Source organism: Eutrema salsugineum, unplaced genomic scaffold, assembly GCF_000478725.1.
Source record: "Eutrema salsugineum unplaced genomic scaffold, Eutsalg1_0 scaffold_8, whole genome shotgun sequence".
NCBI lineage: Eukaryota > Viridiplantae > Streptophyta > Magnoliopsida > Brassicales > Brassicaceae > Eutrema > Eutrema salsugineum.
Genome location: NW_006256414.1, coordinates 6,806,155 through 6,827,643, shown reverse-complemented (window position 1 = coordinate 6,827,643; position 21,489 = coordinate 6,806,155). Strand labels below are relative to the sequence as shown.

The window sequence follows — 21,489 nt, the reverse complement described above, 5'->3', positions numbered from 1 at the left end:
ACATATATTTAAATAGAAAACAGGTTACAAAAACTTGTAAAAAATCCAAACACGTGTGAAATATTCCAAAATATTATTATAATTTTGTAATATTAGTGGAAATATATATAGAGTAAGTTGTCATTTTATTACTGGTTAAGAAGATGTTTGAGGAGACCCACAACTTCGCAATTAACAAAAAAATAAAATATAAACCATCACTGAAATTTCAAATTTTCCTCTATTGTTCATAGCGAAATAAAACTAAGATACAATTTTTTGGGTGGGTTTTGGTTCGGAAGAGACTTAAAATTTTGAAGGTCAAGTCATTTTCATGTCAACGAGTGGAGTTTTTAAATGTTTTCTTCCTTTAAACCATTTGTCTGTTAATTAATTTCGTTTATATGATAAAATAATCAAAATAATCATTTTTCTTCTAACTAATTTCGTTTATATGATAAATATTCAAAATAAATAAGAGGAATCATTATTATTTTAATGACGGCATAAAAGGTTTAATTTTTAATAATTCCACTTGCTGGAAAAGTCATCCACCTGCTTTTACATCATCAAACCCTTTTTGAGCTTTTCTCATCTCTCTATCTCCGATGTTGAGAAGAAGACAAGAGTCAAACACACCAAGCGATATGAAGACGACAATCGAAGCATCCATGGCCGTTTCTCTCTCTTCCTCCAAACCTTAATTTCAATTTCTCTCCTTATCCCTTTTTTCATATCGAAACATGGATCTCTCCGACGGCGCCGCCGCTAGAGGAGGGAATTCTCGGCAGCTAGTTGATCCTTCTCTCTCAATCGTTCCCAGATCTACTTCTCTAGAAGACGACACACTCGCTACAACCTCATCTCCGGCGGTAACGACGACGGTGACTACGAAACGGTCGACGAAAGACCGTCACACGAAAGTCGACGGAAGAGGACGGCGAATTAGGATGCCGGCTCTTTGCGCCGCTAGGGTTTTTCAGTTAACGAGAGAGCTTGGTCATAAATCCGATGGAGAAACCATCGAGTGGCTTCTTCAACAAGCTGAACCGGCGATTGTAGCTGCTACCGGAACCGGAACCATACCGGCGAATTTCTCATCTCTTAGCGTCTCTCTACGAAGCAGCGGATCGACTCTCTCTGCTCCGCCGTCTAAGGCGGTGCCTCTCTACGGCGCTCTCGGACTTAGCCACCACCACCATCAGTACGAGGAACAAGGAGGAGCATTTGGGGCTCACACACCGCCGCTTCTAGGGTTTCATCACCATCTTCAACAGCACCAACACCATCAGAATCAGAATCAGAGGTTAGATCAAGCTCAAGAGGAAACAATTCAAGGAACCGACGGTGAGAATTTCTCGAGAAAACGGTATAGATCAGAAAAGGAAAACGATGATCGGAAACAGAACGAGAACAAATCCTTGAAAGAATCCGAATCTCCGGCTTCTGCTGCGGCGGCGGCGCCGATGTGGGCGGTTGCTCCGACGAGTAGAGCCACCGGTGGTAACACCTTTTGGATGCTTCCGGTACCGACAACCGCCGGGAATCAACCGGCAGCTATGGAGAGCAGCAGCAACACCAACCGTGCACATATGTGGCCGTTTGTAAACTCTGCCGGAGCTGTAGCCGGAGCCGGAGCTGCGACTCATTTTATGGCCGGAACTGGGTTTAGTTTTCCGATGGACCAGTACAGAGGAAGTCCACTTCAGTTAGGTTCCTTCTTAGCTCAGCCGCAGCAAGCTATGCCGGACTCGAATCTTGGGATGTTGGCCGCTTTAAACGCGGCTTATCCGAGAGGTGGAAACGCGAACGCAAACCCAAACGCGGAACAGGTAAACAATGCGGTGGAACATCAAGAGAAGCAGCAGCAACCGCAACAGAGCGATCCGGATGATGATAGTAGAGATGGGAACTCTAATAGCGATTGAGCGATGTTAAAACTGTAATGTTATGGAAGCGTTGCGTTTAATTTGGTGAGAATTAATTATTTAGCGTTTGTAGCGGTTTGGTTGATTGTTTGTTGTGAGATTTGTCTGTTTTGTATTGTAGGCGTTAGTGTGTGAGGGAATTGTTAGGTTTGGGTCCAAATGGACTTTGTGGGAAGAGAATGTTTTCATTGTATAGGAGGAATTATAGGACCCGTGATTTCTTTTCTATTTTCTATTTTTCATTTTTAAATTTTTCATTGTTGGTTTTCTTATATTTTTGTAGGACTTATTTTGCAAACATTAAAACAAGAAGATTTCCGCCATATTTGCATTTAATCGCAATTCCCCTATATGTTTTTCTCACATTTTATACAACCAGAAGAAACACATTTGAGATGTTTTGGGATGTTTTCTTAAGATGATCTTAGTGGTTTGAGAGTGGAGACATCGGTATCATCGGTGCATATGAGTTTTATAATTATTTTAACATGTGCACAGTAGGGCTGGAATTATTATCCGGTATCCGATCCGGTATTCGGTCCTATCCAATCCGTAAAAACTGAATATCCGTGGAGTTCAAATCCGGATCCGGATAATGAAATTAAGTATTTGGCTATTTCGGATACGGATCCGGATAATAAAAAATTTTGAATCGGATATCCGTTATCCGTTTATTAAGTATTTATTTATTTTGATAATATTTATTGAAATTCATATTGCATGATAATTTTCTATTTTAGATTGTAAGAGAAGAATATGAAAATGGATAACACATGGATATGAAGATAAATTAACTTCTCTATTACTATTTTCTCTTTTGCTATGTAAACTTTTAAATTTTGTGTTATTTGAATGCTACTTGAATGTTTTTTAATTTTTGGTATTTGTAATTTTGGCTATGTTGATACATTTTAATTATATATGTTATCTCATTATAATTTTTAAAAATGGAAGATTTTTTTTTAAATCAATAAAACTGGATATCGGCCGGTTGGATATCCGTAAATATTGGTTCAAACCGGATATTCGGAGATGGATATCCGAAGTTTTTGGATCCGGATCCGGATAGTAAAATTGGTTATGTGAATCCGGATCCAGATCCGGATACCTTGAAAAGTCCAGATATCCGGCTCCGTTCCAGCCCTAGTACATCACATCGATTATTTATTATTAATGAGTTGGCAGAATTATAAATTCAAGATGATACTTGACCCGATAAATAAAGAAATTCAAGATGATATATTATAGAAATAGTGGTTAATGAAAATAAAAACAACCATCATCGGATTCGATAATTTTAGGCGTTTAAAATAAAATTATAAAATATTATGTTTATACTAAATTAAATGTAAAATAAGTTTTTTTTTTGTATTTTATTTTGTCTAACATTTGTCTTTTCATAGATTTTTTTTGGTTCTAAGATTTCATTTCATTAATTCAGAGTTCATCTCCCGTGCCTCAACCTAAGCTGCATGGAATCAGAAGCGGAATCGCGGAAGCGGAAGCGTTTGGAAGCGCAAAAGCGGATTTTTCAAAAAAATTAGGAAGCGGATACGTGTTAGAAGCGTTTATATATATATATCATAAAACACCTAACATAAAATAATATAAAAATAATATTTTAAACTTTAAATAACAAAAATCCAATACATAATAGAAATATTGTAATTCAACTAATCATAAAAATAAAATTCAAAATCACACGTTGATATGATCGTTGTCATTCTCATTTTCATCAACTCCATCAAACATAACTGCTTTCACACGGTCGAATCGTCGCTTCCGTCGTGATTCCAAATGTTGTTTTTGGGGAATCGTGATTCCGAGATGCTTCCGTGCGATTCCAAGACACTTCCGATTCCAAAAGCTTCTGAAGCGGGAATCGCATATCGTACAACGCGTCCATGCTACGTAGGCCTCAACTAGGTCTCTGAGAGATAGTTTTGCGATCGAGCCAGCCATTAAATTGGTTTCCCAAGGGACATCATTCAAATGTCAGTCAGTGTTCCATAGATTTCGGAGATCTGTTTTCCTCTGATGATCGTTTGAATCAGAGATTGTGAATCTGAGAAGATTCCTAAGTACAAATAGCCGAGGTCGATGGCTTTATTCAGAGTTCCCTTAATTGCCAGGGCTTCTGCTGCTAGGGCTGAAGGAACGAAGGCCAGCGTACCGGATCCTTGAGTGGTGATGCTATCCCCTTCTGATTTGAAGATCCAGCCCATTCCAGCTCCTCGCATATCCTCTCTCCATGCACCAGCCGTGAAGCACTTAATCAATCCTTGCGGTAATTGAGGCAGTGAGCCTCTTCTCTTTACCTTCAAATTGATTTTCTTCTCTGGTTGGGCAGATTGCCACTCTCGTGCTCCCTTGATGGCATATATCATCGTTTCATTTGCAGAAATTTTTTTTTTGTTGAAGATTCTGTTGTTCCCCGCTGTCTAGAGATTTTATAGGATCCACGGGTATATAGGTCCAGATCCTACTCCTGTTGGTGGAAGGCAAGTTATTTCTTTGAGGGATATAAATCCCAATTGTAGATCAGTGAAGAGCTGGGTCGATAGTTGTTGTCGATGGGAGCAGCTCCCATACCTCTTTTGTAAACTGACATGAGAAGAACAGATGATTGATTGATTCATGCTCTCCACATCGAATGCAATCCGAGTGTGGGATGATTCTTCTGGTGACCAGGTTTTCACCGACAGGTAATGCTCCTTGCAGTGATTTCCATAGGAACAGTTTTATCTTCTCAGAGAAAAGTCATTCCCATATTTCAGCTTTCAAGCTAAATTCATTGCTTTCAAACTGACGTTGGCCTTTTGTTCATGTATGTGTTGTTGTGGAGTGATACCCAGACTTGGCGGTATACTCTCCTGATGATTGCAGGAGCCAGATGTGTTTGTCAGTTCCATCATATGCGCTTGGCCTGATACATCGGATTTCCGTTTCATACTCAGGTACGATTTCCCTTATCAGGTTGACGTTCCATTCCGTTGTGTTGCTTACAAACAAGTCAGCAACTTTCATTCTGTATACATTTTCTGAAGCAGGGCTGATGGGTAGACCTTTGTGGTTGATATCCAATTGTCTTCCCACAGGCTCGTTGAGTTCCCATCGCCAATAGCCTTTCCCATATTTGCTTAAGAGATCTCCCCCTACAAGAATTCCACGCCACCCATGGGAGATTGATTCGGATGGTTGAGCTTCTAGCAGGTCAGTTGATGGGAAGTATTTGCCTTTCAGAATTCGACTAAGTGGGTTTTCTGGATTAGTCTGGATGCGCCAACTTAATTTGGCTAGGAGGACATCATTAAACCGTTGAACGTCTCTAAACCCAAGTCTCTTTCATTCTTTCCTTTTGTAAGTTTGTGCCAAGCCACCCAGCACTTTTTTTTTCTCTTCTGGGTTGGCATCCCACCAGAATCTAGTAAGACTAACTGTATTCTTTTGCACAAACTGACATGGAGTTTGAAGCAAAACATCACATGAGTAGGCATTGATGATAATACAGATTTGAGAACGATCATTTTCTCGGCACTGGAGAGAAGGGCCCAGGAAATTGATCTCTGCTGTATTCTGTCTACAATTGAGCTGAAAATGTCTTTCTTTTACCAGCCAAAATGCTCGGGCAAGCCCAAATATTTCCCAACTCCCCCTTCATTTTCAATACCAAGTGTGATCTTTGATCTGTCTTGGATGTGAGTTGGAGTCTTTCTAGAAAGTAATAGCTGACTTTTGACAGTTAATCGTCTTCCCTGAAGCTTCCTCGTATTTTTCAGGATTTCCAGAAGATGCTTATAGCTTTTCATTTTTGATTTGCGGAAAAACATTGTATCGTTAGCAAACATGAGGTGGTTAATCATTGGACTACCTCATGTGACTCTTACTCCCATAAGTTTTCTCTTTCTCTGCGCTGAGTTGCATAAGCCCGAAAGAACTTCTCCACATAGTATAAATAGGTAGGGTGATAGAGGGTCCCTTTACCTAATCCCTCGAGTTGGTTTGATCAATCCTCTTGCTGTTCCATTGATTAGGACTGAGAATGAGACCGTTGTAACACACTTCATAGTCCATTGAACCCATATTTTGTGAAAACCCATTCTTTCAAGTACTAGCTTGATGAAATCCCATTCAATCCTATTATAAGCCTTTGTCATATCTGTTTTTACCGCCATTGCACCCCTTAATTCTGCCTTATATTTTTTTAGAAAGTGTAGGATCTCATATGTTATCAACACATTGTCAGAGATGGCTCTTCCAGGAACAAATGCCGATTGATTCTCTGAGACATTGTCTAGAATGGGATGAAGTCTTGCGGTGAGTATCTTTGATATTATCTTGTAATACACATTGCAGAGTGCTATTGTCCTATACTCTGCCACTGTCATTGGTGAGTTGACCTTCGGAATGAGACAAATATGGGTGTTGTATATGTTTTGTGGTAGCTCTCTGGATGAAAGAAGGTTTGAATCTCTGCAATAATGTCGTTTCCCATTATATCCCAGATACTATGATAGAAGCTTGCTGAGAAATTATCAGGGCCTGGTGATTTGTCAGGATGAATAGAGAATATGGCTGTTTTGATTTCCTCGGAGGTTGTAATTTTGATCAGTTTTTCGTTTGTTTCAGGTGCGATGCAAGGCTGGATCGCTTCTTCCAGTGTTTCCTTTCTTCTGCCCACTTCAGACGTAAACAGTTTTTGGAAGTAGTCTGTAATAGCTTCAGTGATCTGTTCCTTCTCATATACTGTAACGCCTTCCGCATTTTTAATTACTGCAATAGTATTTCTTGCTCTTCTTCCCTTTGTTTCAGCATGGAAGTACCCACTGTTTTTATCCCCCAGGTTTAGCCACATTTGTCTACTCCTTTGCCTCCACTATTCCTCTTCAGCTCTATATGCCTTTGTTAGATCCGAGGTTTGTATTGTCACCTGAGTCAGACATGGCTTTATCCAGGTCTTTCTTCGTTTTTCTCAACTTTTTTTCGACTATTGATATGGTGCTCTTTTTCCACTGAATTATATGTTTTTTATAGGTTTAAAAACGAAAATTCGGCCCAAAAAATCCCAAACTTTCTACATTTTGCCAAAAAAGCACGAATTGTCAGCGTAGCTAAATAAATACTCAAATTTTGTTGACTTTCATAAATAATGACAAACTTTTCGTTGACTTGCCAAATCAGCACACCGTTTATAGAGTTAACAGAAACGGTGTGCTGATTTGGCAAGTCAAAAAAAAATTTGTCATTATTTATGAAAGTCAACAAAAAATGTTTATTTGGCTAAGCTGACAATTCGTACTTTTTTTGGTAAAATGCGGAAAGTTTGGGATTTTTTTTTGGCCGAATTCTCGTTTAAAAACCATGAAGTTTGAGTTTAATTTGAAATGAAGAATGATCTATTTTCCCCTTAGAACTATGATTAAAAAAAAATCATTTCTACACAAAGTTTAATCCTCATTCCAGATTCATACGACATACTGCATGAAAGTTAGATCTATTTCTCTTCCATATAAAAGTTCGAAGCTTATATCCTAGTGGCAACTAATTCTTATGCATACCAATTCGTATATAACCACTCAAAACACGAAATAGGCATGGGCATAAAAACAGAATCCGAACAATTTAACCAAAACTGATTCGAAAAATTCAGTTCGGTTTGCTTAAAATACCCGATCGGTTATTGAGCCAGAGTAACTTCAGGTTTCGGTTTGGTTCGGATAATAACAGATACCCGAAATTACATTTGATAAAACCGAATCTGAGAAGTATTATTATCTATTCTCGGGTTTAGGTTTTGGTTTGGTTCGGGTTTATCAAATTTTTTTCTCAGATTTTATGATTTTATCCTTGGAATTTTCAGTTTTTTTTGGGTTATTTGGTTGTTTCCGGGTGTATTTTAACCGAAAATCCAAAAACCAAATTTCTTCGGTTTTAAATCAGATTTGAAAATTGCTATCCAAACCGACCCAAACCCGACATTAACCGATCTAAACCGACCCAAAATTTCCAAATTAACCGAATGGGTATAATTGCAATATCCGAATACCCGAATACCCGAATAACCTGACCGACCCCGATCGGATACCTGATGCCCAGAGCTACACGAAACAAAACCAACACTAAACCAATTACAACCCGATTTAGTAAATTAACCAATAATAATTGTTACCCACCTGATAAGTCACCAGATAATCTAACTGAAACCCATAAAACCAAAATCTCTAACTCTAAAAATCTCAAATCACAAACCCTAAAACCCAATGAACTCTAGTTTTGATTTCAGTGATTTCGAAGTTGAGTGGAGCAAAATAGAGTGCTTGTTACACGATATCGGCAATGTCCTTGGTCGAGTGGAACGATGTGCCGAAGGTTGAAGAGGATTGTGACATCCCCAGAATCCCATTAAAGGCAAAAGGGGACATTTGCTTGGAAACCCCTAAACCTAGGAAGCCTCATCACTTGCCCTATATATATAGTGAACTCGAACAAGAAGCCAGAACAGAGAGATCAGAGCAGCGAAACCCTGCCGGAGTCACGCTTGAACAGCCACCATCAAAACACCTCGAAGGAGAAGCCACTGCAGCAACCTAGAAGGCTGATCCAATGTGTTCTGGCATGAGAGATAATCGGTTGGTAAAATCAGATTAGATCGGCATAAAACTTTTTAACATGATTCTAGACTCTCATATCTAGCTATAGCCGAAACCGGATCATTATTTGGAGTTGTCTTCTAAAAGTTATGAGTGTTTTCCCGAGCCATATTTACAAAGATCCGATCCGCCAGCAGCCAACTTGCGATGAGTTTTGCCAGAGATCCAGGGAGGTACAGGGGTCCAGAAGACTATCTACATACCAGCATGAAGATCTTCAATCCAGAATTTCAGATATCTTCCGATATCCATTCCAAGCTGTGACCAGAAAGTTATGATCATTTTCATGTCGTGTATCAAATCTGTCTAAAGGCAAATCGGGTTCGCTATTCCTCTTCAAGTGGCAAATGTGAGGACTAGGTTGTGGATTCCTATGATATATTAGATGAATTATTAATACTTATATGTTTGGTATATGATGTGGTGTGTCGTGTGTCGAGGGTTGTCAAGTTTTACCCTAATTGAAATCAATAGCCGAAAGTGCACAGCTGATCGATTGTAGTACTTAGGGATCGAATCCACAGGGAAGGAGGACCTATTCCTGCAAAAAGCCTTTGAAATAAGTATAAAGTAAGGAAGTCTAGAACCAAAACGGTTTTGTGGGGGTTTGGTAGTGTGTTTAAAATGTAAAAACGAAATCTTAAAAGAAAATACGGGAATTAAATAACCTAATAACTAAACTTAACGAAAATGAATAAAAACGAGAAAAACGGATATTCTAATTGCTTAAATGAAAATCTACTAAAAAGGAAAGACAATATTGAATTAAAGCTTGTAATAAAAACGGTGTAAATCAATAGGAAAGAAGGCGTTGGGGTTCAGGGAAGTTTTCTCAGGGGTACGAACGATTCAAAACATTGCTAGAGAGTAAAATTGATAAGATCTTAGCTTAAACTTTTCGAACTGGAGTCACAGACGTATGAATACGCCACTGTCGTGATCATAGACAACTATCTCTCTCAACCCTGACCAGTAGGTTTCCACTCTGGCCCTGGAAGAGAAGAGATGCATTATGTTTAAAACTCGTCCTAATTCACAAATCGCCCATAGGTAGGTTTCCACTCCTATGTTTGTTTTGCTCTCCCAAACTAGATCTGATACCTGATGAACACTTTCGTGTCACCAAGCATCTGGATCAGATTGTAGTTCATGACGCTACTCTCATGCAGTAAAAACGAATTCAGAAGAAAAAGTTCTAAGATTCAGCTCAAAAGCTCATGGAATCCTCATCGAACATATAAATCCCCATCGAAAATCCCTTAATCCCAACAATAAAATTACTCAGACATGATGAACGAAATCAAAGACGTAGTATTAAGAAGAAGAATAGAAACCGAAATTGATAAAGAAAGAACAAGGGTTCAAGAGAACAAATCTCTCTCTCCCTAAAAGCTAAAGCAAAAACAATAAAAATATGAAGTAATGATAGATGGTATTCGGTTCTGATGATTTAGGGTTCCTAAGACATGTATTTATAGTGCTCAAGACCTCTCCGGACGTCACTTAGGGTTTCTCCAAATGTGGGCTTCAGAAATGGGCTTTTTGGGCTCGGAGGTTGATGGCCGCGGTCGGGACAAGTGTGACCGCGGGGAATGAGTGGTTTGCCGCGGTCGGGATGCTCCTGACCGCGGGAAATTGCTTGTTGGCCGCGGATGGAAGTGCTTGCCGGCTGGTTTACGGGACATTTTGCTCTTCGCGTATCTTTTGATTGAACCGTTGGATTGCCAAGCTGTAAAGTGCACTGGAAAGCTGATACTTCCATCTTTAAGGTCTCCAAATTTGAGCTGGATCAGACGGTGAGAAGGCCTTCAATCAGGGGTGAACTTCTGACGGTTTGACTCTAAGTTGAAATTTGGTTTTCTATCCATTTTGTTAAGTTTTTCCCTAAGTTACCTGAAAAGAGTCTTGGAACTACAAATACTAGAAAAACGTGATAAAAGTACTTAAAACAATTAAAAACATACAAAAAGTATTTCAAAACGATCCATAAAAGTGGTCAAAATACGGTGTTATCAACTCCCCCAGACTTAAACCTTTGTTTGTCCTCAAACAAAGCAAAAGCATAAACTGGTTAAGTGACAACAAAAATAGGGAATGCACAAATCTCATAGACATGAACTCCTAAACTAGGATCAAAGATAGTGCATCAATCCACAACTTAGTCTAGAAAATTCTCACCAATGCACAAGAGATACTAGTCCACTTTTTCCGTCATGCAAAACTTAAACAATTTAAATTTTGATTCCAGTCAACTAGCTCTCTACATTCATTAAGTTCAATAGTGAGTTCTCATTAAAGACATCATCCAGGGTAGACAGCGTTTGGCATAGGGCTATTTAAGTGGTGGAGTTAAAGTGTTTCAGGTTACCTGAAGATCTGGAGGATGCAAGATAATATGCAAAACCGCAAGAGAGATAAGGACCTGTTGATGACCACATTTTCAGTCACTTCTTCTTGCCAAATGTTGTTGCATAATCCTTCTTCCTTTTTTGTAAACAGCTATTCCCCCAGACTTAGATTCTTTCCGGGAATTAGAAAACAATCTCCAAAACTCCATAAAATCGAACTCCAGTTGCCTTGGGACTTAAAATTCGACCTCTCTATACTCTCTAAGGCTTTTATTTTGTTTCTTTTCTTACTTTCGGATTTTTTTTTTTTTTGAACGGAAATGCCTTTTAAAGAGAGAGAGACTAGAGGACGAGATTGTACCAAAATTTGAGATTTTTCTAAGGCAAACTGAGCTTCCTTTTGTGTTGAATCCTTCTGGGAACTTTTCCGGAAAATCGCAGGTCTCAGTCCTTGGTGACTGAAAACTGCGTTGTTCCTCTTTCTCTCCAACATTTTTGCACTTATCTGCATATAAGACAATAGAAAACAAGAGTGCATGTGGTTTGAAAGAGGATTGGTTAAGGTGGGGAACTAGCTAAAGATGAACTAGCCATTCAGGATCAACAGAGAGTGGTAAAAGGATAAAGGAGTCCTGAATGTATGATTCCTTTACCTGGTCTAATGCTTCAATGAGAAAATTAAGTCCAAATTAAGTCCAAATAAAATAGAGCTAATGTATCTCTTTATCTAAATTGAAATTATTCAAATTCCTCTGGGGTACTTCGTTTCAAATGTGCTTAGCTACCGCCTAATCTAGTCCTAAATCATGAATGAGCATGTCACTAGGAACAGTCTAAAAGCACACAGTCAACTATCATTGATTCGTGTTCACCATTCCCTTTTAAAACGTATTTTGTTTTGAAAACCGATTTTGAAAAACTTTAAGGAAAATGCAAAAAGTGTAGATAATGCAAGACTCATGAAAGAAAAGTGGTTAGAAAGGGATGAAATCCTCCCCCATACTTAAATCACACTGTCCTCAGTGTGAAACAAGTCGAGATTGGATGAGAAAAATGAATAGATAATCGAATTGGTAAGGACAAAGAGAACTTACTTGGATCCGGGATGCTGGTGGAGATGAACCGGATTCATTCGAAGGGGTTTGGGAAGGTGATTAGGTGGTGATGAAGGTGGTGGAAGGTGATGAATGGGGTGGAGGGTGATTGGTGAGGTGGAATGGGGTGAAAGGGGTGGTTTGGGTCGGGTTTGGATGTCAACGACCAGGTGCCACGGTCAGGGGCTATACGACTGCGGCAACCAAGTGCTTGGCCGCGGTCAGGATCACGTGACTGCGGTCGATGGTAGGTTTCCCGCGGTCAGAACGTCTGCGACCGCGGGGGCTTATATCGCGGCCTTTTCCTGCTTCTCCTTAGTTCCTGCTAGGCCGAGCAGTCAGGTACCATCCTTCTTTTTGGTTTTTTCTGGTTTTTTGATTTTTTTTTTGGCTTTTTTGTTTTATAAGAAACACCTGAAACTAAGAAAAAGAAAAAGATCAAAAGAAAAAGAAAGAAAAATTCTAAAGAAAACAATACCTAAATGGGTTGCCTCCCATTAAGCGCTTTTGTTTTAAGTCGTTTAGCTCGACTTTTGGTGTTGGACGTGACTTATTCCAATGAAGAAGACCTTGTCCTGAGACAAGTCTTTTTCGACATCTCCTTACTTTGCCTAGCAGGTTCTTCGTCACTCCAAAGTTCTTCTTCAAACTCTTCTGTTGCAGAACGTTTTCTTGCTTTGCTGTTGTATGGAACAGCTTCTGTGAAGACATCTTTGTCAATATTAGCAAATGAAATCCTCCGGTTTGGCCAGTCCATTATAGCTCCCGAAGTTGCTAGAAAAGACCATCCGAGAATCACTGGATATGTTGCATCTCTCGTCTCGACAATGTAGAAGTCGACAGGCACTATGCAATCTCCTATTCTCAAAGGAATTTCATGAGCTATTCCTTGAGGTGTTGCATTAGAATCATCAGCTAGACTAATCTTTGCTCTAGTCCTGCGCAGGTGTTTAATGCCAAGTCTCAAAGCAATTGCCTTGGACATCATGTTAAGAAAAGCTACAGAATCACATAGCACGTTTTTAAACATTTCTCCTCTAATAGAACAAGAGATAAGAAACTGACCTACACCTTCGATTTTATGAAGTGTTCGAACAGGTTTACCTCTTCTGGCATGATTGAACAAGTCTTCTATCTCAGGGATTGATTCTTTGCTCTCACAGAAGTAGTGGCCTATCATAAAGTCCTTGCAAGCTCTGGCAAACGTGATTCCTTCAGGAAAATTTTGAACCACATCATTGAATTCGTCGAGCTTCTCCTTGCTGATTTTGTTGGTGTAGTGGCTGCACTCTTCCGGATTTTTGAGGTGAATCGCATAGACAGCTGCTTCTGGTGTTGTCATGTATCGAGCTCTCATAAAGTATCTATGGATATCCTCTTTAGACTCCTTGCAGTACCTGAAAAAGACTTGCAAACGACCAAGTTTCCAGATTTCATCAAAGCTTAAATGAGCAGGGAATGACCTGACTACGTTGTTGAACTCCATTAGCTTCTCTCTACTGATGTTGTTGGTGATCCATTGAATTTCTCCTGAGTCGTCTTCTGAGGAATATCCTGCGTTTGGATCTTCTACAAACAACCCATACTCTTCATCTTCAGAGTATTGCTCTTCATACTCATCTTCACAAGACAAAGGCATGTTGCAAGGCCATGACTTGTCCTCTTCTTCAGATCTTTGGGTGCTTATGGAGCAAACCAGTTGTTGATGGAGTGGTTTAGTCATCCCAGGAGGTGTACCAGACGTACAGATGCTTGTATGAGCTGAACGGGGCTGTTTTGGAACGTTTTTCCGATTGGCCTTGACTGCAGGTGACGTGACCGCGGGGAAACGACCATGGGCCGCTGGTAGACCCAACACGACCGCGGGGGAGCGCTTGTTGGCCACGGTCAGGGCCAACGCGACGGCGGGGATTTGCCTCTGAGTTGCTCTGCTGCTGTTGCTTCCTCCTTTGCTTCCTGGATGGTCTCCTGGGTCTTCTGGCTTGATGTACTTCCTCTCTAGACTTGAGTCTTTAGTTTTGGTTGCTGGAATCTGATCTCCAAGTCCTTGCATGATCTCCTCAACCTTTTCTTCAACTTCATCAAGAGCATAGACTACTTTGTCCATGGTTGAGTCAAGCTCTTCGGTTTTGTCGATGACTTTGTAAACCTTCTCTGAAACTTCGACTGTAAAGTCATAAGACTCGTTCTTAGCTTCGTTTAGGGCTTTGTCCACGTCATCAAGTTTGAAATCCAGGTCCATGACTTTGTTTTTGGTGTTGCGAAGCTCATAGTTGTGCTTTGCTTGGTCTTCCTCCAGGCTGTTGAACCTGTTAGCGATCATAGCTGCGTCCTTGGTTGCACGTTCTGCAATTGAATTGACTTGTGAGGCTAGGTTATCGATTTTTTCATTGAAAAGTTTCGATATCCCATCAATCTTTTCGTTTAGAGCAGTTGTAGCGGTTGCTTGAGCTTCTATGAACTGTCTGATCACGCCTTCGAGCTGACTCAGTCTGTTGCTGAGCTGGACGTTCTCATCTTGTTGGAGAACTTGGTGAGGTAGGCGATACATAGAGTATCTAGGGTTTGCCATTTGAGGTGCGTAGGGATCCTTCTGGAACGTTCTGTAGTCTTCGCTTTGAGTTTTTTCGTAGAGATCGCGTAGATGCTTCTCTCTGCGTCTTGTGGCTTAAGGAGTGTTATAGAAACCTTCCTCATTTTGTATATTTCGATTTATAGGATCCATATCTTCTGAAATGAAAACAAAATAACCGAAAAATGGAAAATTGCAGAAAAGGGGGTTCTAGAGTCGACGCCAAAAACTTGATGTGGTGTGTCGTGTGTCGAGGGTTGTCAAGTTTTACCCTAATTGAAATCAATAGCCGAAAGTGCACAACTGATCGATTGTAGTACTTAGGGATCGAATCCACAGGGAAGGAGGACCTATTCCTGCAAAAAGCCTTTGAAATAAGTATAAAGTAAGGAAGTCTAGAACCAAAACGGTTTTGTGGGGGTTTGGTAGTGTGTTTAAAATGTAAAAACGAAATCTTAAAAGAAAATACGGGAATTAAATAACCTAATAACTAAACTTAACGAAAATGAATAAAAACGAGAAAAACGGATATTCTAATTGCTTAAATGAAAATCTACTAAAAAGGAAAGACAATATTGAACTAAAGCTTGAAATAAAGACAGTGTAAATCAATAGGAAAGAAGGCGTTGGGGTTCAGGGAAGTTTTCTCAGGGGTACGAACGATTCAAAACATTGCTAGAGAGTAAAATTGATAAGATCTTAGCTTAAACTTTTCGAACTGGAGTCACAGACGTATGAATACGCCATTGTCGTGATCATAGACAACTATCTCTCTCAACCCTGACCAGTAGGTTTCCACTCTGGCCCTGGAAGAGAAGAGATGCATTATGTTTAAAACTCGTCCTAATTCACAAATCGCCCATAGGTAGGTTTCCACTCCTATGTTTGTTTTGCTCTCCCAAACTAGATCTGATACCTGATGAACACTTTCGTGTCACCAAGCATCTGGATCAGATTGTAGTTCATGACGCTACTCTCATGCAGTAAAAACGAATTCAGAAGAAAAAGTTCTAAGATTCAGCTCAAAAGCTCATGGAATCCTCATCGAACATATAAATCCCCATCGAAAATCCCTTAATCCCAACAATAAAATTACTCAGACATGATGAACGAAATCAAAGACGTAGTATTAAGAAGAAGAATAGAAACCGAAATTGATAAAGAAAGAACAAGGGTTCAAGAGAACAAATCTCTCTCTCCCTAAAAGCTAAAGCAAAAACAATAAAAATATGAAGTAATGATAGATGGTATTCGGTTCTGATGATTTAGGGTTCCTAAGACATGTATTTATAGTGCTCAAGACCTCTCCGGACGTCACTTAGGGTTTCTCCAAATGTGGGCTTCAGAAATGGGCTTTTTGTGCTCGGAGGTTGATGGCCGCGGTCGGGACAAGTGTGACCGCGGGGAATGAGTGGTTTGCCGCGGTCGGGATGCTCCTGACCGCGGGAAATTGCTTGTTGGCCGCGGATGGAAGTGCTTGCCGGCTGGTTTACGGGACATTTTGCTCTTCGCGTATCTTTTGATTGAACCGTTGGATTGCCAAGCTGTAAAGTGCACTGGAAAGCTGATACTTCCATCTTTAAGGTCTCCAAATTTGAGCTGGATCAGACGGTGAGAAGGCCTTCAATCAGGGGTGAACTTCTGACGGTTTGACTCTGAGTTGAAATCTGGTTTTCTATCCATTTTGTTAAGTTTTTCCCTAAGTTACCTGAAAAGAGTCTTGGAACTACAAATACTAGAAAAACGTGATAAAAGTACTTAAAACAATTAAAAACATACAAAAAGTATTTCAAAACGATCCATAAAAGTGGTCAAAATACGGTGTTATCAGTATAGGGATTAGATATGTTTAATAAATGCTGATTGACAATTGATGATTGATGAGTGATTGCTATGTATAAAGAGTAAATATTAAGACATGTGATTTATTTACGAAGTATCAACTTGCTAGAGTATTAGATTTATTTATTTTGTGGTGGCCTACAATGAAGAACTGAGTATTGTGAAGTTGTAGTAATCGATAAATTGTTTGACAGCCTACAGTGAGGGACTGAATATTGTGAAGCTGTAGTGATCGAGAAAGAGCTGACAAGCCATTGTCAAACCCTGTAGAGGGTTGTGGTACTGGAATTAATTGTCGAGTCCTATGATTGGGCGGATACATTAATCGTCAAACTCATTTATAGGGTGTGACATAGAATGAGTACCTTGGACGGAAGTTCTTTGGGAATGTGGAATCGACTCACTAAGTTGATTGTTTTAAATGAATGAATGATTGTTCTTAGAAATATTAGGATCATATATATATTATATTAATGTTAGTTAGATTGGTTGTTGTGTGTGTTTGATATCTATATTATGTATACTCGATATTGCTATTTCAAATAATGTTTTTAGGAATCATCTGTGCTCCAAAAAGTACATCCTCGCTGAGTATTTTCCCAAATGCTCATCCCTCCTTCCTTTTTCAGGTGTTGTTAAGAGATCATTCTGGCGTGGAGTGCAAATCAAGTTATTCAGTCAATATTTTCCAGTTTAGAGTGTCTCAAGGATTCCAATGGTGAAGATGTAGGGGAGCGAAATCTGTTTAAGGAGTGTTAATTGGGATTGAAGATAAGCCTTCTGTTATGCATAATGTGCATCTGGAAAGTGAGAATGATGAAGATGAAGCTGGGAGGTATTATGAAGGATTTGCTTCAGATTTCGAAATCAATGCCATGATTTGATTTCCACACCAACATCTCTTGCGCATACCCACATCTCTTCCTCTTAGGCTTTGATTGATATAACTAATAATAAAGCATTATGCTTAGATAGCATAAGCAGTGTGATGCTAGAGCTATATGTTATTACATTTTAAGTGATTGGTAGAGCTGTGAGTAATTAGATATAATTTTTAATAAATATTTAACTTATTTATTTATTTTTTAAAAATATTTATAATATAAGTTTTTAGAATTTTTAATATTTTATCATATTTATTAAATTATCACTTAATTATAATAATATTTATAAATAAAAATAAGAAATATTATTGTTAAAAATATAAATTTATAGTTTAATATAAATATAATTTTTGATGTTATTTTAATAAAATAAATTCTAATTATCTAAAATTATTTTAAATTATTAAAAAATTTTAAAAGCATAATGTTTTAGAAAAACTCTATGTAAGAGCATAGAGGAAAGAGCATTTAGAAGACCATTTGCATCTTCTTAGGTGATGTTATTCAATCACGGTTTTTAATAGAATTTAAATCCAACCACAATCCACTATTATTCAACTAATGATTCTAAATAATGTTTTAAAATCAAGTGTTATTGGTTCTTTTGATTGTAAATCATATTTAAGAGGTTTTAAAGTTTGGTGTTATTCAATAAAGATTTCAAATTTTTCATTAAAATCTAGTGTTATTCAAAACTAAATAATTTTTAAACGCATATATGTCATTTTTTCTTTATTCAAAAAAAAATAAGTCATTTCAAATCAATTTTAATAGAGTTTTATGAGTAAATTATTAGAATCAAAATTCAGTGTATATTGCAGAGATTTTAGAATCTAAACAAAGGAATCCATCAAACTGATATCAATTTTTAAATTTAGAAGATTATAAAACATAGAAAATTCATTTTAAATTCTTGATTGAATAACATCCCCTTAATGTTTTTCTAAGTGCTTTATTAACAAAAGTTGATTGGTTTATTTAAAGCATAGTACTTTTCTAAAAGTTCTACCAATCAAGGCTTCTGGTTGGCGATGTTGATGTCAATGTTGATGTTCCACTTGAAGCTTAGAGTCATTACTCATCATCAAAATCCCAGGATTTACGCTCAATTTCTAATTTATAATCACTTTCGAATTGAGAATTTTAGAACTACTATCTAGGGTTCTTCATCAGTTTTTGGAATTGGGGATTTCGAAAAAGAGACTAGATTTACGTTATCATTCTGCTCAGGTTTTCAATTGCGTTAACTATTGGTTTATATGGTTTGGTTTTGGATTTAGATTATAAACCGATATAACCAACATCCGTGGGGATACAGGTTTTGAACTTGGATATGGTGGGAAAATAGATCTAGAACTTTCATACTTTGTGGATCTGGAACAAGGGTCAAACTTTGTGTAGAGCTGGTGCTATACCATAGTTCTAAAGGGGAAATAGATCGTTTCCTTATTCAAAATTTAGTGATCGATTTAATTCAAAATTGGTCTAAAATTGGACGTTGAGATCAGAGAGGAAATTATGAAGGAAATCAACAATTTATTACCTCTTGAGCATTTTTATTATCTGCAGATCTCTTTGTGTCTAACGCTTCAATTTTTTCTCTGCAGTATTTATTTGATTGGAAAACCTGTCTAAAAAATTTAACCGAAGCTGTTAGTGGTCTTAATGGAGTTGGTATTAGCACTAATAACACAATAACTAGCGATAACCATGTGTAAACCAAATCATGTCCAATGTACATTGCCAAAGCATATGTGAAAATTGACCTCAAACAAATATTTCACACTCGCAACTATAAAGAGCAGAACAGTCACGAGAGATGTCTTAGAGATTAAACTCGGAAAATACAACTCCGAAATCATACAAACAAATGAATTGTGACCTTGCCAATACAGCTGCATTTAGAAGCTAAACAATATAAACACCGATACACAATTTCAGCTTGTCTTGGTTGTTCTTCAAATTCATTTTTTTTGTTCTTTTACTTAAGTCATCTTATTCCACAAACATATGTTAAAATGTAATCTAAAATATAAAGCATATATATTAAAAGCGGGTTCAGAATAAGCAATGGAGGCCTCTCATTGAGTTTCAGCGTGGTTAATTACAGCTTACCCCTTAATGAGATTAATTATTTTTGAAAATATTAACCAAAATTTTTTAAACAAACTCGATGAGATCAAAATCGTAGGCCCATACAAATATCTTCGGCCCATATTTTACGTGATCTAAACAAAATACTAACGAGCTAAACCCTAATCTTAAACACCTATATAAATAAGTCTCAGACGTTCATTCTTCCATATCGTTTTAGATAAACTCTAGGTTAAACTTTCTCATATGCAATATTTTCTTTGATTTGTTTGTGCTGTACGGCGTTTTGAGTTGCGTTTATATATTGCTTGCTTTTTTCTTTGGATTTAATTTGATGTTGTTGTTGCTTTCTATTGTAGGCTGATCTTTTGAGGACGATACTGAATCTGTGAGCGCACGCTGATCTTTTGAGAAGGATATTGAAGTGTGATTTGATTCTTCCTCTTCAATTAGTTTATCGGTCTCGTGTAAATTCTGTTAGCCCATGTTTTATATTATTTCGTTTAGCTTTTTGATTTCAATTTTTTTTAACCTAACCCTAGGTAGAAATCATACATGCGTCAAATTTTTTTGATTTTGTTTGAAATCTACTCCGTTATGATTCTTAATATCTATGTTTGCTTTTCGTTTTTCTTTTGGTGTTGTTGGTTTTATATTGTAGGTTGATCAGCTGGAGAGGATATTGAAGTTGTGTACCCAATCACACATCCTTCCTTTTTATTCATCGCATCGGTTTCGTGTAAGTGTATTTATATGAACTTTTTATGTTGTTTCGTATAACCCTCATTGATTTACAGTCGCTAGCTTAGAACTAAAAATATGTTGCTTTTGGTCTGTCCACTATTGTTTTTTTGTATTTTAGGTCGGCCTGCTGATACAGATTCTGAAATCTTGTAGGTATCCTTACTTATCTCTTAAGCTAATCGTTTCTATTATGATCTTTTTAACTGTAATTTAAAAGTTTTTTCTTTATATGTACTTCTTTTACTGTTTCTTGTATTTATTTGTTGGTTGATTCTTATAATATAATCTTTGTATGTAATTTTTGTTTAATTTGTTATATTGTACTTGCTAATCTCGTGACTCCGTGCTTTTCAAGATACTCCTAGTCAGTGTTTCATCATATATTCGTGTTGGAATATGTCTTCGACTGGTATTTGTTATTTATCAGCACCTATCTTAAGCTTTCGTAATTTAATTAGTTAAAACGTTTGATCGTTTATATTTGATATGTATATTATTAACATTGCTTAGGGGTTCCATTCCTACCTGTGCACCTCCCTCCACCATCGCAATCGTTCTCAGATGATGAGGAAACGTCTGGTCTGGGCAAGAAGAGTAAACTGGAAGCTTGGATGGAATGTAATCGTCTTCATCCTGAAGCAAGGGAATTGACGTATCCTCAATTCCCTTTGGAGTGGGTTTGGGATCGTAAACAATCAAAATGGAGGCGCCGTTTATCTCAAACTTCGCAAGTCTTTCTCTTGCAGTGTTGTCCATTGTCATCTGGTGAATTTTATTACTTGAGACTTTTGTTGAAGGTGAGAAGAGGAGCATTTTGTTTTTCTGATCTTAGGACCGTCAATGGTGTTCAACATTCAACATTCAAAGATGCTTGCTACGCTATAGGATTGGTATCCGAAGACGATGATGAGTTTATTGCTGGATTTTATGAAGCGAGTAAATGGTCCTCTTCGCATGCTTTGCGTGTGTTGTTTAGGATTCTTCTCAGGGCAAAGGCATTAGCGAATCCTGCGCATGTTTGGAACTGCATCAAGAACTTTGTCTTTCCCTCTGCCGATTCTTGAATATCCAATATATGTTCTCTTTCTGATAATAACAGAACCTTCTATTCGGTGTTATGGATTGGTTAGTTGTTTATGTGTTTTGATTTGCCTTTCATGTTATTCGATTTTCTTCAAGATTTGTAATGATTGTTTTTAAATTTTCTTATGAATGTTCTTCTCTGTTTTGGCTATATAATATGAATTAGATTATCACCATATTTTGGGTCTTTTATATATGTGTTATTGTGTACTATCGTATCTTTTGAATGTAATGCGGATCAGGTGCTCATCATGTTCGTTCTATATATTCA

At 37.9% G+C, this 21,489-nt stretch overlaps 2 protein-coding genes across 2 annotated transcripts; one reads left to right on the top strand and one right to left on the bottom strand.

Moving 5' to 3' along the window:
• Window positions 1-495: 495 nt before the first annotated feature.
• LOC18009810 (transcription factor TCP8) lies at window positions 496-2,234 on the top strand. Its single transcript, XM_006392280.2, has one exon. It carries the CDS (start codon window positions 723-725, stop codon window positions 1,905-1,907), a length of 1,185 nt encoding a protein of 394 aa, XP_006392342.1. The 5' UTR covers window positions 496-722; the 3' UTR covers window positions 1,908-2,234.
• Window positions 2,235-3,895: 1,661 nt separating this feature from the next.
• Window positions 3,896-4,294, bottom strand: LOC112088240. The gene has a single exon (XM_024158539.1). It carries the CDS (start codon window positions 4,292-4,294, stop codon window positions 3,896-3,898), a length of 399 nt encoding a protein of 132 aa, XP_024014307.1.
• Window positions 4,295-21,489: the final 17,195 nt, after the last annotated feature.